We start from the raw sequence: 16,346 nt of genomic DNA on the forward strand, positions 1-16,346 counted from the left end.
CGGATCCATGATAACAACATAATTCAAGTAACGAAATACCTCCTTTTGAAAATGGATATAAATTACTATGTAATTTTTGTCTTTTATCAAATCCTTCTCCTTCTGTAAAAATTATCAATGATGTTTTGTCATCATCCATAATAGATCTGTAAATTGTTTTTTGTTCGTGAATATCAGATGAATAATGAGAATCTTCAAAATAGTTAAAAAAATTTCAAGTTTTCATCTAATACTATACTGTATTCTTTGTAGAAAAGGTAATTAAAAACTCTGTTGATTTTGTTGACCTGATTTAGATGGTATTCGTCAACAATTTGTTTGGCAATCGCTAAATATGACTTCATGTAGCGGTTGTTATAAATTGAAAGTTCGGATATTTTATTGATAATTTCACCAGGCGAAATTTGATAAGAGTCAATCAGGTTTTGTTTGATTTTTTTGTAAATTGCGTTTAATTTTTCTTCGTCATTTGTTTTCAGCCTGTACAAAGCATTGTAGACTTCATTATATCCTGTAAAAATCTCCATCAATTTGTCATAATGTCCTTGGTTAATTTCTCCCTTGGACATCAAACAAAAATTTTAAGCTCTGTTAAAATAGTAACAGTACAAAAAGAGATTTGGAAATCTCTCATTAAAGAAATTGAAATACGATTCATCGCTTTCCGCCAGTTTGATCAGTGCTTTATCTTTCAATTCAAATCCACAGTGAAATCATTTTGGCTCTTAGAATTTGTTATATATTTAAGAATATATCCTTTTGCACTAACATATAATTGGATTAAAAAGCATTGGAAAGAATTTGATAGAAGATATATTTCATTCATGAGTATATGATGCCAAGAGATGTATATCGATATATAATTATATGATTTAATTTAAAACAGAAATAATAATTCATGATACATCCATTTATTTGCTAATATGAATCAGTTTCACCAATATTGATGATACTTATTAGGTTTCAATAAAAATATAGCTTGAGTACAACTAAAAGAAAGCTATCATATCATTCCTTATGCTCATTTCAAACAATTTTGAATTAAATATCTCAGTAAATCGAATAATTTATGCAAATTTTGATTTGACATAAGGGTTTCGTTTTGCTAAAATTGTCACTTTTATAGCATATTTGTTTTTGGATGTTTTGCGAAACCAAAAAAAAAAAAAACTATGATATACAATGTGTGTGTAAAGAAAATACTTTATTTACTAGTTAAAAAATCATTTGGTATTGATCAAGTTATTTTTTCTGGATAAGATATTATATGGATAATTGGATAGAAAATACAATTATATAATCTTGTACCTGGTTTAATTAAGCTAATTGTCATCAGAAACTTGTAATTTTTATGAATTTCAGATTTTCTTTTCATTACTGCTTTTCTTAATAGGTCAAGTTCTTATTTACGTTATAAAGTATGATATTTACAAATATCAAGTTATCGTGTTTTTTGAGAAATTATGAGAAACAAACAAAAATGAAAAAGATAGGAATAGCAATGAATAGTGATGTGGGTATAGAAAATGTAAGAGATATGAATGCAAAGCAATCAGTATTTAGGACATTGACCATAGATTTCGAAAAAAAAATGCTGCATATTGAGCGAAAACTATGATTATATTATAAGGCTGTCATTTAAAGCATAATGAAACTATTCCCTTTTCATTTTAATCGAATAAGATAGTAAAGATTTTTGAATTAGCTAGAAACTGATGAGATGTTTTCACAAATCAGATTTTTAATCTCTATAATGCATAATTCACTCAATATCTCAATTTTGATATTGCGAGATATTTTTGCTATCGGTTTCGCAATTTTGACACAATAGCAAGAGGGTTCTATAAGCATTATTATCAACGTAGAATCTGAATATCATATCAGAAAATGTCGCAAATCTGACATTTACCAGACCAAATAGCAAAAATAATTGAATACTTTTCGCGAAAACTTTAAAAATCGATAAAAATATGAAATATAGATATTAAAGAGACTTTTTATATAATATTCATAAAGATTTTCCAAAAATATGATACCGCAAAATTAAAAAAGTGACGTCTTGAGTGGAGTCAAAGGTCGAAATTGCTAGCTAAATGTTTTTTAGCGAAATTGCGTATTGTACGTTTTTTTCGCAAAACGAAACCCTTATTTGACATGTTATACATTATATAAAATTAAACAAATTTTCCAAAAAAAAGCTACATCCAAAATTTGAGCGAAAATTTCGGTTTGGTCTTTGCTTAGCCTTTTTTGTAATGCCAGTAGACTTTGTTCCAAAGCACCCACGTGATAACGCAAAAGGCTCCGTTGAACGCTCATGCAGAATTTGCGGCAAGCGCCGTGGTGTCATCCGCCAATACCGCTTAAACATCTGCCGCAGATGCTTCCGCGAACGCGCTGAACTTCTTGGCTTCAAGAAGTACGACTAAGCGGTTTGATACAGCTTTCCGTATGACAAGTCTTATTTGAATTAATCATTGAAAGTAAAAATTTCATTAATTAAATAATTTTACGCTACTGATAATTTATACGATATAAAAATACAATAAAGTCCAATTAAATAATTCATACTCCTGATACCGCTTGCACATTTTGCAAAAATCCAATAGCCGCGAATATTCTTATTGAATTTTTACAAAATTTAAGTTGAAAATGCCTATTTTATGGATTTGATATCCTAATTTGTGCTGTTTTGCCTCATTATTCTTGAGAAAGATTTTGAAATCAAGAAATTGTTGTTAGTATCGATGACTGATATAAGGATTAGCTAACAATTGACATGGAATTTTTGGGGATCAAATATCTCTATCCAACTACGAAAAACTATTTATTTTCAAAATCATTTGATGACACACTGCTTTATTGATAGTTTTTATCTCTGAAAGGAACACTTTTCTTCTTTTTAACATTGGTGCCCGTTTTGTTTTAAGGTAGTTGCGCATAATGACTGAATCATTACAAGTCAATAGCTTAAAACATATCTTTCACCTGCGAAATAGCCAAATATTGGAAGCTTGCCTTATAAATTTATGATATGCACCTCGTATCATATAACATATTCTTGATATGAGAAATTTGTCAATAGCAATTTTTTTTTCAGAAATAAAAGAATGCAAGCTGTAGGATTAACAACCGAAGCTGCATTCACAAACTATATGAGACGTACAGAAGGCTTTAGCCGTACTTCTGCTATCAAGACTATTGCTTATTTTATTCTCTCAATCGAATTACTTCTTTTAATTCAGACTCTAGGACTTCCATATCTTGTTTCATCAATCAACGATGTTAAGCTTGCAGCATTGGATTCAGCAAAAAGAATGTATATTGTCGAAGCTTCAGGTTTTTCAAGATTAAATAGATTTATCAAAACACAAGTTACATTTTATCGCTCAAATCTCAACAGTTTTAACTCATCAATCTCAATAGTTCAAGAATCATCAGCATTTTTGGGTTCAAAAAAGACAGAATCACAACCAATTTCAAAACAGCACATAATAGTTCCATTTGCAAAAAATCAAACAGAAGCAGCACCTATCCATATTTTTTCTCTACCATTCGTAAACTTTGATAAGTTCAAAGCTGTTCTACATATTGATTATGAAGATGGAAACCCTCTTAACTGCAGATTCTCATTGATATCAGTCGATACGGCATTCACCATTGTCACTATTACTCTCAGAAGCATTTTATTCCTTATTTCAGTTCTTTTATTTTTCAAATTCCGAAAACTTCGGTTTACCATTCAAGCAACATCACTTGGAAACTGGTTGATTATCTTAATTATTTCATGTGCCATGCTTTCAACCAATCCATTCTACTTCGCTGACTTTTTCGTTTCAAAATCTTTCATCAAAATCATTGATTCTTTCTTTACGCAATCATTCCTTGCATTAATTTATTACGTATCGTTCACTCATATACTTTTCAACGATAAAATCGGTGAAACTCCCTCAAGATTTTATGTTGCAATCACATCTTTCCCATTTCACATTCTCTGCTTATTATTCTTTGCTACATACACTTATGTTGTCATTATGATTCACGATGAGTCAATGATGGCCAGCTACAGCATCTTTAAATGGGCATTTGTTCTCAGAAAAATTTTATTCGCAATTTTATTCGTTTGTCAGATTGTTTTACATATAGTTATGTACTTCAAGAACAGCGCAATGTTTAGCGATCCTGATTTCATGGTACATTCGTTTTTATCAATAGTTTTTGTTGCCCAAATGTTATATGTTCAATCAAAGCTTTCTGATGAAGTTTCCTGCTTCGGAATGAACTCTTTTATAACTGCATACGCTGTTATCTATTCTTTGTTCTTTATGTTCGTAAATTGGCCGATTGAAAAAGATAATGTCATGGAAACAGAAGATGTCATGGATAATGATGATGTAGCTATTGGAGATTTGATGGATGATGCTGAAGCTGATAATTCTGTTGTTAAACTTGAAGATCCAGTTGATCAAACTGATCCTGTTCCAAGGAATGATAATCCTGGACAGTAATTTGTATTTACCATTGTAGTTCTTTTTAGATGTAAATATTTTTTATTATTTAGAATCAAATTTTTAATATTTTAGAAAAATCTTCTTATTTGAACAGTGACAAATCTAATTTCAACAAGTTTACGTTCATAGCGCAAGCTGATAATCGTTTGATCAATGATCAAAGAAATTCAATATTTGTTTAAATTAATTCTATCCTTCAAATGAATTACATTATAGAAATTGTGATAAAATCAACAACTTCTTTCAATTGTAATTGCATATATCCATTGAAAACATCAACAATATTAGATTGACAATTGTCTAACAATTGGTTGCTAAAATTAGTTGGAATTGGCAGTAGAGAATATTATATAAACATTTATAATAACCATTCGCTTATTTTTCGATTGTTTTGAATATTCTTTGATTTCATCGAAGAAAAGTTAACAATAGTGGAAACAACAGCAGATGGAATAGAATTGTAATTATAAATGGTTTTGGGTCAGCGATAGTTCGTGCTTGTTCAATCATTTTTAAAAAATTCATCGAATTTTGAAAGAACCTCAAATTTAACTTGTTGTTGATAAATATTTTAGACAATTAATACCTGCAGTGGCCAAATGTTATTAAATTTCAATGACATATTCGAAAAATATAATTGATCCAAGATATTGATAGATTCTCAAAAATATTTTTATGCTTGAATTCTGTTAAAACTTATGAGGGTACTGGTTAATAATATTTTTAAATGAAGCGATATCAAAATTTTTAACCTTTGGTCAGCCAACAAAAAAGTAATAGGATATTAGTCAGTAAATCATTTTCTACAAAAATTTTTGATGTTTTAAATTTCAATGAATAGAGGTAGGGCAACGATAGGTCAAAAAGGCTTCTCTGATAGATTTCCTTGCCTTTTGGATATGCTATAATATATAGCCTAGCATGATAGGATATGATGTCAAAAGTTAGAACATAACTTAGGATCTTGAGAAAAATGAAAAACAAAAATTACATAAAAAAAGAAAAATTTTATCTAATTTGTTTTTTTGGACCGAATAAGTAATTTTATTGAATTTCAATACGACATATAGATTTTATTATTAGTAATAAATATAATGGTTTACTATTAACAAGGAACCTAAACTAATGAAAATTTGATTTCAAATATTGTATATGATTATCATAGATTACCAAAATATATTGCTATTTATGAGGATATAATATTGATTATTAGTAAATCGTATAAATTTAATAAATATACCATGAATATTGAATGAATTTCTTGATTCATAGGGGTAAAACGCGCTTTTATATGATTTAGACAGAGAATTTATGAGATGTAAATAACACAATAAAGGTTTATATTGAATATTTTCTAAAAATAAATCGAAATTATAAAAAACAATACATTTATTCATTGAAACTACTTGGACAAATATGAAACAAGCATTCAGGCAATACTTTTGAGACTTCAACGCATCTGATAATTTTTATATAACTTCACCTCTTATGCTTAGAGTGGAGGTATTGAGATCGTATAAGTATAGATGAGCTCACATTCAGATATGATGTGTGAACTTCTGTTTTCACTGCAATTTTGAATCAGAATAAACTCAAAACAAGAATAAAATGATATACTCACTCTCTAAATGTGTTCGAGATTTAAAGTTGTATGAATAAAACGATTCATCTTTCGAAGCCTCCCATTTAATGAGAGACTTCGAAAGATGAATGTATTCATGTAGATGAAATACTATATATGACCATGTGTGATACTAAAGATATCAAAATGTTCATTTTTAAGTGCAATAGAAGGGTTATCTCTCGTAAAATCTCAATTTAAGGAAGATTTAGAAAGAACTCCTTTCCTAAGTAGATAGTGTGTGGTTTCTGTCTTTTGGTTGATCAGGAACTATGAAATTAAGTCGGACAGAAAGAAGTTCTTTCCAAAACAGACTCCAAATGAGTTGTTCGAAAAGAACTTCCTTCTGTATATGGATAATTGTAGTTACCGCACTGAAGTATGTGATTGTGATGATGGAGTTCTCGATAAATCTAAAATCGGATTAAGATTAATTGAAAACTCAAGTAATTCTTTGAAATCTTGTGTTGTCTGGCACTATAATAACCAAAGAATGAGAATATTATGTTGAATGATGAGTACGTGTGCTCGGCATTCGCCGAGCGAATTGAGTTTAACGTACTATGAAAAGTGACAAATTTGGGCTTTTTTTCCTAGGGTTATGATCTCTTCCTTTCTGCTCAATACGACAGAAATGAAAGAATGAATTTGTACTCCCTAATTGATTACTACAATCTGTATCTATCTTTAACATAGAATTAGCTGCATTGTGATTTATACTCCAGAATTATTCAATTTAAGATCAACCTCGTAAATTTTAATCATATTGCACCAATACTCCTACGTTGAGATAAGAACATGATTATACATACCAAAGCCCCATATTAAAAATCAAAATTTAGCACCTCCATTATGCAACCACATTATTCGTCGCAAATAAGTGTATTTACGCATATTATGATGCATATTCACACAACTCGTATACATGAAAAGTTATTAAAATCAGACAAAATTATTGCAATAAGGAAAAAAAACAACTTTATTATATATGTTAGTAATGAATTACAAATATTTCTACAAAGAATGCTCAATACTTCATATAATCTTCGAATATTTCTTATTACAAGTTAATACATTTTGACTCGAACATGATAAACAAAAGCCGACACGCTGATTACTACATTTATGAAAATATAGTACGTTTCCATTCATCTGTTTACTTGTTTTTGTTGGAATAAAATCATTTTTTTTTTCTTTCATGAAATAAGAATTTTGCTGCGAAAGCAATATCTCTAACAATAATTAATACATTACGTCAACTCTGGAATGAGTATTTATCAAATATGATATCAAAATCAAAAATTAGTTGTTTTTTATGAGTAAAAACGATGTAAATTGATTATTTGACTAATTATCAAATACTTTGATTTTCCAAATTTTTTTCGAAATTGATTTTTTCATGTGAAAATTCAGATTGTTTAATTTCATTTTTGAAATTTTGAATTTTTTTTGGAATTTTGAGTTGATCAATTCAGCAGAATTGATAATGCTATTGCTTTAGGGCATACCACAAGGTGATGAATAAAAGGTGAACATTAACAAATTATTTTAAATCACAAATATCATCCTCATCAACTTTAATTCTAAAAAGAACTGTACTGAATTATGAAAATGCATGATTTACATTATTAAAATCTTTGAATGAAAATAGTACAAGATAAGTTTTTTTCATTTTTAATTAGATTTAAACGAAAAACTACTCCATATTAAAATTTAAGTCGAGAAATCGTATTTTGTTCTTATTTGTTAGCATTTTGTAGACATTCTAATCTTGAATTAATTTGTTACATGATATTATTAACAAATTTAACTGAAAAAATATGTTAATATGGAATAAACCATGATTATATAAGCTATCAATGCTATATATACATATGTAAAAGATTCATATTAACTCAATTAACAAAATGATAGATTTTCATAAAGGTTCAATCTAGGTTCGTCCGAAAATTTTGATTTTTATATAGAAGACATAGTTTCATATACATAATTAAATTTTCAAACAAATTTGATCATACCATTTATTAAGCAGGATAGTATATTAATTATTATCAGTATAAAAATATAAAAATGATTATATTTAATTATTGCATAATTTAGTCAAAGAGTTATAAGCCTCAAGTGATCGTTATCACCTTCAATGCACGTATACTTTATTGATTCATAGATATTTAATCTATGTTTGACATGTTGTTGTCGTCATTCGTTTTGTTCCCATTCTTCCTAAGTTAGAATTAGAGAATACACCATCCACATCATCTAATTTGGTCCTCAGCGATAGATTGGTTCATTTTGGAGGAGTCCCATCAGACAGTTTTCGAGCACCAAATATCAAATTTTAATGTATACAAATCTTTAGTGATTTATCTCTTTTATGATGAGTAAAAGGTTTCTGCTCATCAACATTTGATTTCCGACATATATGATTTCTAATTGCAATTATTTACTTTCTTTTTATAATCTAACTCTGTGACTCATACCATAAATTAATTATTGGAAAGTGTCAATATGTTTGGCACAACGCATGGCGGAAGATACCAAACCATGCAGGGAATATGATACGTTTAAGATCTCCGAACTTTTTTTCCAAAAATTTTCTATCGTTGCCCTACCTCTCAATGAATAGCAACATTTAATTTTGAAAAATAAATAAAAACGATCTACCATATGAGTATAGTTTATTCAAATGTTGACTATTTTGAAAAGTCACACAAAAAATTCAATTCAAACAATTGTCTGTCCAAAATTTTCGACAAAAAAAAAATTTTTTTTCTATGAAATGCAAATGCGTTACCAAGTGCCAATTCTTCAAGCAATTACCACAACTACTATCTGAAATCTCATTTCCAACCAAAAATCACGAGATAAAACTGTTACCAGGCTCAGATTGCAACTCAGAAATATATATTCGATCAAAACTCGTTTTAAATGGCTTCGGTATGACATCAAACCACACATACATTAAAACAATAAACATAATGGACACAGAAGTTAACTTCCAAGATGTTAACTTCTCGGGTCATATTGTTATTTCCCCTGGGTCTAGGTTTAAAGCTACTAACTGTATCTTCAATTGTTCACAGGATAACCAGGACTCTATTATCGAAATATCGCCTCAAACTACTTGTGAATTTACTAATTGTCAGTTTTCTGGAGGAAAACAGGCATCGATTACCTCTAATGGCCCTAATAGTATATTATTTAACAATTGCTCGTTCTTGCAGGCCCCAGTTACATCACTTGTTCTCTCAAATGAAACAAATATTAAATTATTTAACTGCAAGTTCCAGGGAGCTCAGAAATATGCCGTCCTCCAAACCAAGAAGACCAACTCCACATTCATTTCCTGTGATTTCTCTGACATGAAAGGAAAAGCGATTGGTTGCTGCACAGAATCGATTCTGAATATATCGGACTGCAAATTCAGCAACTGCGAGAACGGTGCTATATGTTCCGCCAACCTTTCTATCATAAAAATCACAAAATCTGAATTCAAAAATATTTCTCCAGTGGCAGTTAACATTTCTAAGGGTTCCAATGGATACATTGAAGGATGTACATTCGATTCATGCTTACGATCCTTAGTTTGTCAAAAGAGTTACGTAGATGTGAATCATTCCGATTTTATTAAGAGTATCCTCCTATTAATTGGTAAGTACTGCCCATTACTTATCACGAACAGCAAGTTTAGCGACTTGGATATTGTTATTTCTGATTATTCAAATCCGATATTCAGAGATAACACGACAGACAAGGTTCTGGTGAGAACAGGAGACTATGCTAAGCCTCTGTTTATTAATACTCCATTTAATGAGCTTGTTTCTTCGAATTGTTCCCAAGTTATTTTGAATAATTCGCCAAGAAAGGCAAACAAGCAAGTTTTAGGATCAGAAATCATCGAAGTAGAGAAAATACCTTTCGAATTACAGAGATCGAATGGAATTTTCTCTTATTCCGAAAATGATTATCAAGTTCCAGAGAAAGACCTCGAATTTACGCCTGAAGAAGGACACAAAGACATGCCACTCTTATTTATTCCATGTGGACACCTTTGCAAAGAGGAATGCTCCAGTTGCCCTGTTTGTGGAATCTCAGGAAAAACAACAAAGAGATACAAGACAGACAACTGCGTGATTTGCATGGATGCAGAGCCAGATTTGGTGTATATGCCCTGTGGACACCAGTGCTGCTGCCACGAGTGCATGTCTTCTTGCGACGACTGCAAGAAATGTCCAATCTGTGGAGTTCCTGTCTGTTCTGTCAAGAAAATGTTCATGTAGTATATATATATATATATTGTTTGTTTTTTATCTAAAAAAATAATTAATCAAATATTTTAATTTTTTGATATGTATTATCTGGGTAAAGAAATGATTTGATTGTATTATATATGATATTTGTCATTACGACATAGTTTTCTGTGGATAATTGAATTATATATATATCTTCATATCAATATAATATCAATAAACACTCAAATTTTTGGTATTGTGCTGTTTTTAAATCGAGCTGTTGTTAAACAGTGAAGAGAAATTTAGTACTTTGTTTCGTGAGATTTTTTATTGCTTCAGAGTCAAATGCATCCTAAAATCCCTTGTTCTTATGACTGTATGATAATAAAGAAGATGTTCTGATATTTCTTCAATAGTTTTCAATATAAGAAGGAAGGGATTCTACATGGAAGAAATATATGCAATTTCCAATACTTCGATTTTTTTTAATGCAGAATGAAGAGGAGTTTTTCCTTCTTTGTCTTTTTTTAAAAATTAATAATCATATTTTATAAATTATTTTCTTCATATTTATTTATTTATTTCAAGAAAACTTTAATATAATCATCTTTTTCAGCTTTGAACTTAGATATTTCATTCAAATATTTCTGCATTGTTTCACCGTATCTTGCAGCAACATCATCCAAAGACATCCTCATTATCTTTGAAGGACTCTTGCAGAGAGAAACAGCTCCGTAATCTTCTATTTCGCAATATTCAGGGCAATAAACTTTCTTCTTTGTTGGAGCGAACTGAAGCAACTGACCCAACATATTCAAGATGTCGAAGTCAGGAGAAGGAATTGAAGATCTCAACACATCAATCAATATCTGTCTTCTTATTGCATCAAAGATAATAACTTGTTTCCTCAAAATATTCATATTAGCAACAATTACTTGTGGAGCATATGTTTTGTCAGTGAATTTAATCTTCGTTGGAATGTCAGGAACAGAAGATTCCATGAATTTTGTGAAATGAGGGATGTAGAAAACACTTGTTTCATTGAGTCCTTCGACCATTTCATTGAGTGATTCAGTGAAAATAGTATCAGGAGAAACAACGAAAACTCTTCCGATTTCAATTGGAAAGATCATATCCAACAATGCAATTCTTCTAGCTCCGACAGAGAAATCAGGATTTTCTGGTGTCATTAATGATGCCGGCCATTTCTTTGCAAACAAATTCAAACTCATTCCATTCTCTTCGCAGAACTTTGGAAGAATTGATTTCATCTCTGGACTCAAATCGTTTTTGTTCATCCAGACATTTATCTTCTTTCCATCTGAAAATTCTTTGGCGGAAAGTAACATAGTCAATGTTAACTTTTCGTGTATTTTAGAACCAGTAACAACAAATATATTAATGTCTTCTGTGCTGCCACTGTAATTCATCTCGTACATCATTTCTGTGCCGTTCTTGAGTGGACAGTTAACATCGTTTTTAGAACTGACTGCAGTGTCAAAAATTGATTCACCGGCCACTTTGTGAGGTGAACGATTATTTCTCATTCTTACGTAAAATTGGCCAGGTGAAGTGATCGCATTCCAAGAACCATGGATGTCAACGAATGTCTCGATTACAGAGGATTCATCTGAAGTGTCGACGATCTCTAGTTCTGCAACATCCATGAAATTAGGTAATTCGAACTTTGATGTACCGGAAGAAACGAATCCATTGATACCGTATGATACAACTAAGTCGCCATCATCAATTCCATTGACTGTTACGTACTCATCATCGAAATCTGAGTAAATTTTCTCGATAGAATACGTTGAAGGAGGAATTGGTTTGATTGTGTAGTTGTATTCTGTATCAAAGAACTTGAATGTGAGCTTCTGTGGGCCAAGAGCTGTTCTGTAGAACCTTCTGATGACATTTAAGTCAATTTCATTGATTCTATGCGGAGGCAAGACCATTAACTGGATTCTTGCAAGTCCTTTCTGTGAAATATAGTTGATCATGTCGATGCACTGCTGGAAATTGCCTCTTGTCGGATCTGCCAAAATCTTCCACGACAAAGCATCAGTATTATCCTTATCTACGTATACCAACTGTGATTCCTGGGCGAGATCTGGAAGGAGGATTCTTGGAATGCCGGCAGCAACGAAATCCATGGCCATTGTCGTAGAATAAGCGAAAGCGGCGAATCTTCCTGTAACTCTCTGTAACTGGAGCTTGAAGTGGTTGATGAAATGGCTTCCCCAGTTCATTATGTCTTCGAGGAACTTATCATCTGTAAGATTTACATGGCGGAAGACACGGCCATTGATTACAATGACTGGGAGTTCTTCTGGCTTGTAGTTAAAGAGCATATTGAGCTTGCCAGGTAAAACTGGGTTAATTGCGTGAGATAAGTACCTGTCTTTTGACATTACGTCTGTAAATACTGTTGTATCTGCTGATTTATCGCAGAATAAGATGGTGTAACCGAGTGGATTCTGAGGACCTTCGAAGTTATCTTGTTTTATTACGAAATCTACGAAGTCTTTCTGGACATCGTATCCGTGAGAAATGATGCCCGTACCCTGTGGAGCATCCTCGTATACCTGATGGCCGAGCTCTGTAACGACCGGCCATTTCTGAGATAATAATTGAACGATATCGACGCCTTGGAGGTCCATAATGCCATCAACTGTGCATAACTCGAAGATTGTATGGAACATATCTGCAAGATGTTCAGGTAATTTCTTGGAATTATCCAAAATCTTTCCATTCATGGTCATATAACCGAAAGGAACCTTAGATCTCTTGAGGTATTCGCTTGTAACCTTGATATCCTGGTATTCTTCCGAAATCGGGGAGTATAATTCGTATAATCTTTCCCAAGGAAGCATATCCTGCATGTTTGAGATAACTTTCTGGTAAGAGGCTGCGTAGATCTCTTCAGTCATAGGGTTCTTTGTATTGGAAGTTCGATTTACTCCTGCTCTTTGGAAAGCATCGATCAAAAACACGAAAGCGCTGGTCTCTGACTGCTTGGCAATATGGTGGAAGGCGAATGCGACCTTTCTGTGAAGTCTGTTTTTGAGATTAAAGTTTGGAACTAAACCTAATCGAATCGGAAGGTTCGTACGGATCAATGGAGCGATGGAGAAGATCTGTGTGAAGCCTTGTGTCGTTGTTGGATCGGCGTAAACGACAAAATTAATGAGATTCTTTCGGATTCTTGGATTTGGACGAATTAACTCCTGAACGGAGGTCGACCATGTAGCGTGGCTTACGTCAGTTTCGACATCGTTAAGCCATTTGACGGCGTCGTTCCTGTAATCGAGAATAAAATTATTTTTCAGATCAATAGAGGTAGAAGTTATTCTTTCGGACAAGTTCTTGCTCAATCCGAGTTCTTCTGTCAATATCTTATTGTAAATTGTCTCTTGGTTGATGATATTGAGGATTTCGTGTGGATCATTTTTATCAAACATGAATGTACGGCCATTTATGGCAGATGCAAGGGTTCCTTGTCTGGCAAGGAAGTCACGGATTGCATTTAATGACCTATTGGCTGATGATGTTGGTCTGATATTCTCAATTTCGCGAATAACTTTTGGCCAGTTGTTTGTAATGTCCTTGAGGGTGGCTGGTATTTGCTTCTTTGAATCAATGATGTACTGTGTTAATTTCAGATCGAAATCATCGATATTTGATTCGTTATAAACTTTATCATCTGCGGAAGCGTTCTTTGGAGCATCTACCATGATAGCAGTGGCAGAGAATGCTGTAAGCTTCTGATTTGGCTCGTTTGTCTTTGAAATTGGACGTAAAACGAATTCATTTTTATTTTCAAGCAAAGAGCGAACAAATGAGAGTGCTTCTGTATTTGAAAGATCTGCATAAACAATTGTACGAGAGTTTCCAAACATGATATCATACGGATTCACTTGTTGGTGCTCGCGATGAACAAATTTGAAGTTGTGTTGGAAAGAAGGTGTCTCACCAGTGATTAACACTAGTTCTGAAGTACGTGCCATCGATTTGAATGTAACAGAACGTTGGAAATAGTGACCTAACTTGATATAAGATTTCATTTGAAGTAAATCTGAATAAGGAATGAATGGTTTTAATATTTTATTAATTACAGATTCTTCTGGAAGTTTGTTTCCATCAGTTGCTGCAAGGAAAAATTGTTTGAGTGCAGGTTGATGTCTGTCGTTGATATAGTACAAAATCTGATCAAAGGGATGTGCAGATTCCCATTTGGATTGAATATCAACGGAAATTGTCTGCGGACTCATCACAGACAACGCACATTGAACAAAGAATATCATTGTAAAAAATTTAAGTAAAAGTGACAACAATTAACAATAACATACAAAAAATTTACATTGAATATTAGATCATAATGAAGAAGATGTAATTAAACACCGAGTTGTACATTAAAATTTTCTTTCCAAACAGGAAGAAATTCATATCAATCCCTAATTTTTGTTTGAATCATATGTTTCGTTATTAATAATGATATTCCCTATATCAAGAAAAGAAAATCTAAGGTCAAGCTTATAGCCTCTTAATATGCAATGTTGTATTTTCAAAAAAATAACAAAAACAATTTTTCATTAACCATGATATTTATAAAACAAATAGTGTAAGCAAATAAACAGCCTATATCTTGTAATATTATATTTGTAAAATAAAAAAAATGATCATTCTATCTAATATAATCAATAAAAGTTACATTTTTCTGTGGTTTTGGCCACTTTCCATTCTTTGAATAGTATAAGCCTGCCTTCATAGCATCAATTGCCATATCAATACTGCAATTAAATGCATAACGATGATCAAACGGATTAACGAAATAAACAATTTTGATGTCGATTGAAGCAATAAAAGAAACAATTGAGAAATCAAACATATCCCCACTAGCAATTACGATGACAGTTCCTCTATGCATAAACAATGATTTGATGCAATTACTTCCTGTCGGAGTAAATAAGAACTTTATAGATGAAAATATCTTCGCATATTCTTGAATTGTTGATTCTGGATCTGGAATTATCTTAAAACTGACTTCAGGAAATCTTTTTTGAGCTGCTTTTGTAATGTTTTTAAAGTTCAATATACGTCTTGCTCGTTTGGGTTTTCTGTTCATCAGAACATATTGAGTAGGCTTGATTTCATCAAAATGGAAATAACCCTTAACTTTTTGATACAAAAGATAAATAGGAACCCCAAAATGGCAGTTGTGTGGTCTTCCTTCTGTTGCAACTGCAAGATATTTAGCATGGACCCATTCAAGCTCATCGATAATTATGTATTGGCATATACCTATTATCTTCATGTATTCTTCGGTGAGTTTTTCTTGATGTCTTGCAAAAATTACGACGCAATCATCTAGAAAATCTTGAGGAAGTAGCATCAAAGGGGCTAAATAATCATGTGTATAATGACCCAAATTGGCAGTAAACAAGTGCCCAAAAATACATGCTTTTTCGCATTCAAAAACAACAGGCCCATCATCGAATACTCGAATAAAGTCAGGTCCTGTGTCATATGGAGGCCGAATAGTAACGTTATTAATAGCGAACTCGCCTGTGTGAGTTGCATAAGCATCTTTATATATTACAATCTTTCCATAAAAATTATTGACATTATCAATAAATCTTTTTTCTCCAAATTTTGGGATAAGCTCTGGTTTTTTGAAATGCTTGCTATAATTAAGGCATTCTGTATTGTTGATAAAGCCAAATAAGCAATTTGTTCTCGGAATATCGAAAGTTAAATTAAATTCAAAAACTTCATATATGCTTTCTTCTTGATAGCCATATGTTATATCCTTTATTTTAACTGCTTCTCTGATTCCACTAGTTTTGTTTAATTTATAGGAATTTTTAATTAATTTCAATTTCATTCTAGTATCTAATGAGCCCATATTGAACTTGCAAAGTGTCATTATGAAATAAAAGTCTATCATCACCATAGCTACTCCGTGTGCTCGTAAAAAATACA

At 31.7% G+C, this 16,346-nt stretch overlaps 6 protein-coding genes across 6 annotated transcripts, besides 1 other annotated feature; 3 read left to right on the plus strand and 3 right to left on the minus strand.

Moving 5' to 3' along the window:
- Nucleotides 1-203: 203 nt before the first annotated feature.
- On the minus strand, nt 204-574 carry TVAGG3_1090120 (spectrin binding; the record flags this gene model as incomplete). Its single annotated transcript, XM_001314180.1, has 1 exon — nt 204-569. One exon carries the CDS (start codon nt 567-569, stop codon nt 204-206), a length of 366 nt encoding a protein of 121 aa, XP_001314193.1.
- A 1,678-nt stretch (nt 575-2,252) lies between these two features.
- On the plus strand, nt 2,253-3,045 carry TVAGG3_1090130 (30s ribosomal protein S14, Chain N domain-containing protein; the record flags this gene model as incomplete). Its single annotated transcript, XM_001314179.2, has 1 exon — nt 2,256-2,429. The coding sequence occupies one exon, from the start codon at nt 2,256-2,258 to the stop codon at nt 2,427-2,429; it is 174 nt and encodes a 57-aa protein (XP_001314192.1).
- A 60-nt stretch (nt 3,046-3,105) lies between these two features.
- TVAGG3_1090140 (transmembrane protein 181 family) lies at nt 3,106-4,563 on the plus strand (the record flags this gene model as incomplete). Its single annotated transcript, XM_001314178.1, has 1 exon — nt 3,111-4,508. One exon carries the CDS (start codon nt 3,111-3,113, stop codon nt 4,506-4,508), a length of 1,398 nt encoding a protein of 465 aa, XP_001314191.1.
- A 2,083-nt stretch (nt 4,564-6,646) lies between these two features.
- Nucleotides 6,647-6,694: a mobile genetic element.
- A 2,183-nt stretch (nt 6,695-8,877) lies between these two features.
- On the plus strand, nt 8,878-10,418 carry TVAGG3_1090160 (zinc finger, RING/FYVE/PHD-type domain-containing protein; the record flags this gene model as incomplete). The annotated part of the gene is made up of 1 exon (XM_001314177.1): nt 8,907-10,412. The coding sequence occupies one exon, from the start codon at nt 8,907-8,909 to the stop codon at nt 10,410-10,412; it is 1,506 nt and encodes a 501-aa protein (XP_001314190.1).
- A 508-nt stretch (nt 10,419-10,926) lies between these two features.
- On the minus strand, nt 10,927-14,670 carry TVAGG3_1090170 (UDP-glucose:glycoprotein glucosyltransferase protein; the record flags this gene model as incomplete). Its single annotated transcript, XM_001314175.2, has 1 exon — nt 10,943-14,635. One exon carries the CDS (start codon nt 14,633-14,635, stop codon nt 10,943-10,945), a length of 3,693 nt encoding a protein of 1,230 aa, XP_001314188.2.
- Nucleotides 14,671-15,048: 378 nt separating this feature from the next.
- Nucleotides 15,049-16,290, minus strand: TVAGG3_1090180 (glycosyltransferase family; the record flags this gene model as incomplete). The annotated part of the gene is made up of 1 exon (XM_001314174.1): nt 15,049-16,290. The coding sequence occupies one exon, from the start codon at nt 16,288-16,290 to the stop codon at nt 15,049-15,051; it is 1,242 nt and encodes a 413-aa protein (XP_001314187.1).
- Between the last annotated feature and the right edge of the window lie 56 nt (nt 16,291-16,346).

Source organism: Trichomonas vaginalis, assembly GCF_026262505.1.
Source record: "Trichomonas vaginalis G3 chromosome Unknown ctg_186, whole genome shotgun sequence".
Lineage (NCBI taxonomy): Eukaryota > Parabasalia > Trichomonadida > Trichomonadidae > Trichomonas > Trichomonas vaginalis.